The following is a 4,084-nucleotide window of genomic DNA, read 5'->3' as shown; positions in this document are numbered from 1 at the left end:
AGTATCCAATGATATCAGATAATGATGCTTGTAAGTTTGTAGCTTACCAGCTTGTGCGGGCAGCTGGGCCAGCTTGTCAGCCACCCAGGCGCGAGCTTCTGCAGCGTCACGTGCGAACTGCGCCCGCGCACGCGAACGTACTAACTGCTCGCGACGACGCGCTGCAGAGTCATATAACTAGAAAAAGAAGAGAAATTAACTCCTGAACTGAAATAAAATAAAATTGAATTAAGAAGCTTGTGAGGTGTTACCTTCTTTCTCCTTTCGTTGATCTGCTGCAGCTCATCAGCGATGCGTTGGCTCTCCACATGGTTCTGCTGCAGGAGCTTATCGCCGTGGCTGTTTAATGTTGTTAATTTCTCATCCTGGATACCAAAATTATTAAAGATATTAAAAATGTTAGTGGATTAGGCTAGAAATGAGGGAGGGGGGATAGTACCTGTGTAGCGAGCAGCTTCTCAAAGGCCTCGTGCTTTTTAAGTTGGTTGTCGACTTCCTCTACGCTGCAGGTGGGCGATATCTCTGTGGAGAGCGCGGCCTCCTGCGAGGCGCACAGCTCGTGCAGCTGCTTGGCGTCGCGCAGGAAGCAGTGCAGGTCGTGCAGCTGGTCCAGCGCCACCTGCCGCGCCGCCCACGCGCTGTGCAGCTGTGCGCGCTCCTCCACCACAGCCTCGCACTTCTCTGCTATCTCCTGCACATATAACTATGTCATACACATTCTATGCCACCAGAGATTCAAAAAATATAATATAGTAAAGAGGAAATATTTGGATATTTGTACGTATTGAAATAACTCAAAAACTACTGAGCAGGTTTCTAAAATTCTTACACCGTAAACATTTCTTACTATTTTTTCATTTCATGTGGAAGAAGTCGTGAGCAACAGTTAGTTAATTATATTTAAATTAGTTGCCAATAGATGTCACTAAATAAAATTTGAATGTTTTGTGACTCTGCTTAGTTTATTTTTAAAAGAAAAGATGGAGCTTATTATAATTTGCAAATTGTTTTACAACGTGTCTGCATTGACATGAGGTGGGATACTGAACATAGAAACTGCAACATGTCCTAAATAAAGTACCTTTCAAAGAAGTTACCGGTGAAAGATGATGTTCACTATATCTAGTCTTTTTATTGAAATAACTCAAAAACTACTGAGCCGATTTTAAAAATTCTTGCACCTTTAGAAAGCTACATAACCACTGAGTATTTTTTTAAATCTATGATCCAGACCTGTGCAGCAGGATGTCCAGCATCAATCAAGCGCTGTGCTCTTTCTAGAGCGAGACGGAAGTCATCATCTCGTGCGTCTATCTCCGCACGTAGCGCGTCGTGGTGCGCGCGCTGCGCCTGCGCCGCTGCAGCTGAGCGCGCCCGCGCAGCACCTGCCATGCCTCCTCGCAGAGCTGCTGACCACGTCAGTACATCCCGCACCTGGTAGAACACTACATTACAACTCCTGTATCTCCTCTAGCTTATCCTACTCCAAGTCGGCGCGGGTTTTCATACATCTCAGTTACTCCCTTCTTGATGTCATCTTTGACATATTACATCTCTTTTTATGTCTATCTCTACCAGTGTACTTATAACTAATGTGATTCTTGTTAAATGCGATTCGTCACTCATAAAAAGTGCGTTTAGTTATGCAGAAGTTATAATTTTGTAACTTATGCATGACTATACAGGATGATTCTCAACGGACGTATCAAACGCGTTTAGAGGACCTCAATAGCTAATTGCCCGATTTCTCGTAATTTCAAAGATATTTATTTTTGTGGAAAAAGATCAGATTTCCGACTAAAGATAACGTCTAAAAGATTCGGTTTGGCTTTCGTACCGTTATCCCATCGTTTTGAATAACTCATAGAAGAACACAATAAAAAAATCCAATACTTTCTTAAAATCAAAATTCCTTTAACTTTGACAAGTTTTTTTTTCTCAAACTTTGGTACAAGTTTGTTCAATGCGCCCATACCAGTAAAATAACACTAGCGATGAGTTTGGTTGTGTGCCAACAAACAATAATATCACCTCAGAGAGGAACTGGTGCAGTTCCAGATGCTGGTGCAGCAGCAGCCGGCGCTGGTCTGCAGCACTGCGCAGCGCGGCCCAGGCGTCCGCCAGCGCGCGCTGCCGCAGTGCGATCTGCTGCTCGTTGCCGCCTGGACACAGCTTCTGGAGACGAGCACCTTCCTCTTGAAGCACCTGTAACATGCAATGTTCAATATATTGAAACCGGTTGTTATTCTATAGACCAGGGGTAGCGAACCATTGGCGCACGACACATAAAGACGTCGAGAATTATTAAACATTACGAAAAACTATGAACTAGATATTATATAAAAAGTGAACGCGATGTCATGACTACGCTTTATGGAATGGACGTAATAATCAGTTAAAATTATTTGATGGCAGTAAGAATGCATCAAATGTTTTGTCAAAAAATGGATCTTTGATACATAAATGTTCGCCTCCCCTGCAATAAATAATTGTAATATATAATGAGGGAGTTCTAACAGTATTTTACATTAAAAGTTACACTTGTTTTGTGGACATTGGGACGATACAACAACAATCAATAAATCGCAGTTTTTAACACGCTCACTGCGTATCAGGCTGATATCGACCTGACGCGGCACTTATAGCGAGCAGACGAAAAAAAAAAGTTTTGCAAAACGATTATCTCAAGTGTGGTGTATACATTATGGTTTCACAATTATTAGCAATTTAAATTTCCTAGCGCTGGGGGGTCTAAAAAGACCTGTCATGCATTGAAGCACCAGATGAAATATTATAAATTTACTTGCTGCTTGAATGTGTTGAATGTTTATATGAACGATAAGATAGGACAGGTGTATGATGGAATTAGAAGGTGTTATAGCGCGTGTGGTGTACCTGCATCTGTGCGTCGATAGCTAGGAGGTCAGTCTCCAGGGTGTCGTGGTCGCGGAGCAGGGCGGCGGCGGCGCGCAGGTCGCGCGGCGGCGGCGGCGCGGCGAGGCGCGCGGCGCGCTCCCCCGCGCGCACCACCAGCTCGCCCGCGTCGCGGTGGAAGCGGTGGATCTCGCCCGCCGCGTGCAGCCGCTGGGCGCGCGACCCGATCTGCTCCACTAGGCGCTGCCAACACTCGCTGAAACAACACATTACTTCTATTATTCACCAAAAGCATAACAAATAATACATACAGACGAATTGAGTACCTCCGTCTTTTGGAAAGTCGGTCAAAAAAAAGGGCACAGCTGATACGACCTCTCTTATTGGTTGGTTTTCTGCTTCCCTTTACCTGTTCCTTGCATATCTTTATGTCTATCTGTCCGCAATGCGTTTGTTCCGGGTAATCTCTAAAACAGCTAAGATTTCGACGGGACTTTTACTAGAGGGTAACTGACATGGACCTCCATATATGGTTACATGGTTACTTTTTTTTAAATTCCGAACTGTCAAATGGAGACCTCTATATTTGTAATTGGTGGTACGATTTTGATGAGCATTTAACTGGAAGATGGCTGTAAGAGGTAGATGCACGCGGGAATGCAAAAGATGGCCATTTTTTTTTTAATTTAGCAGCATGCCGTGTTTGTTTCGGGTAATCTCCGGGAATACAGAACCAATATTGACGGGATTTTAACGTGGTATTAGCTGATGAATGTGGGAATGTGACTATTTTTACGAGTTTAAAAATAGTTAAGAATTCTATACAGCATGAGAACGTACCCCAGCGCCTCCTGGCGGCGCTCGATGTCAGCGATGTAGGGGCTGTCGGAGGCGAGCAGCTTTTTAGCCAGCTCCTCGCACTGGTTGAACCTCTCCGCACCACTTTCCACACGGTGACGTAACTCTTCGAACTTTGAACGTAAAATCTGAGAAAGAAACCATTAATTACACAATTTTATAGTTTGTTTAGTTTTAAAAATGTGTAATATGAGTACAGACCAATAGATGTTCATAATCCTGTCCATAATCCTCGCTGGAGGCAGCAGCATACTGCTCCTGTATCCAGGTGTCCAGCTCCGCGCTCTCCGCCAGGTACTCGTGCCTGCAGACGCTCTCCACCAGGGCCTGCTGCCGCTGCTGCGCCAGGCGC

The 4,084-nt window shown here is 44.6% G+C and overlaps 1 protein-coding gene across 1 annotated transcript in view; it reads right to left on the bottom strand.

The window, feature by feature from the left end:
• Positions 1 to 4,078, bottom strand: part of LOC106101218 (spectrin beta chain-like) — an 18,636-nt gene extending 14,558 nt beyond the window's left edge. The window contains exons 1-8 of the mRNA XM_013280377.1: positions 3,934 to 4,078; positions 3,715 to 3,860; positions 2,896 to 3,130; positions 2,032 to 2,205; positions 1,234 to 1,434; positions 440 to 691; positions 252 to 365; positions 29 to 177 (exon numbers count right to left, since the gene is read on the bottom strand). Coding sequence (XP_013135831.1) covers positions 29 to 177; positions 252 to 365; positions 440 to 691; positions 1,234 to 1,434; positions 2,032 to 2,205; positions 2,896 to 2,901 — 896 coding nt within the window. The 5' untranslated portion in view covers positions 2,902 to 3,130; positions 3,715 to 3,860; positions 3,934 to 4,078. The remainder of the gene's footprint in view (positions 1 to 28; positions 178 to 251; positions 366 to 439; positions 692 to 1,233; positions 1,435 to 2,031; positions 2,206 to 2,895; positions 3,131 to 3,714; positions 3,861 to 3,933) is intronic.
• Between the last annotated feature and the right edge of the window lie 6 nt (positions 4,079 to 4,084).

This window comes from Papilio polytes, unplaced genomic scaffold, assembly GCF_000836215.1.
Source record: "Papilio polytes unplaced genomic scaffold, Ppol_1.0 DF824002.1, whole genome shotgun sequence".
Lineage (NCBI taxonomy): Eukaryota > Metazoa > Arthropoda > Insecta > Lepidoptera > Papilionidae > Papilio > Papilio polytes.
This window is presented reverse-complemented; position numbering and strand designations above follow the sequence as displayed.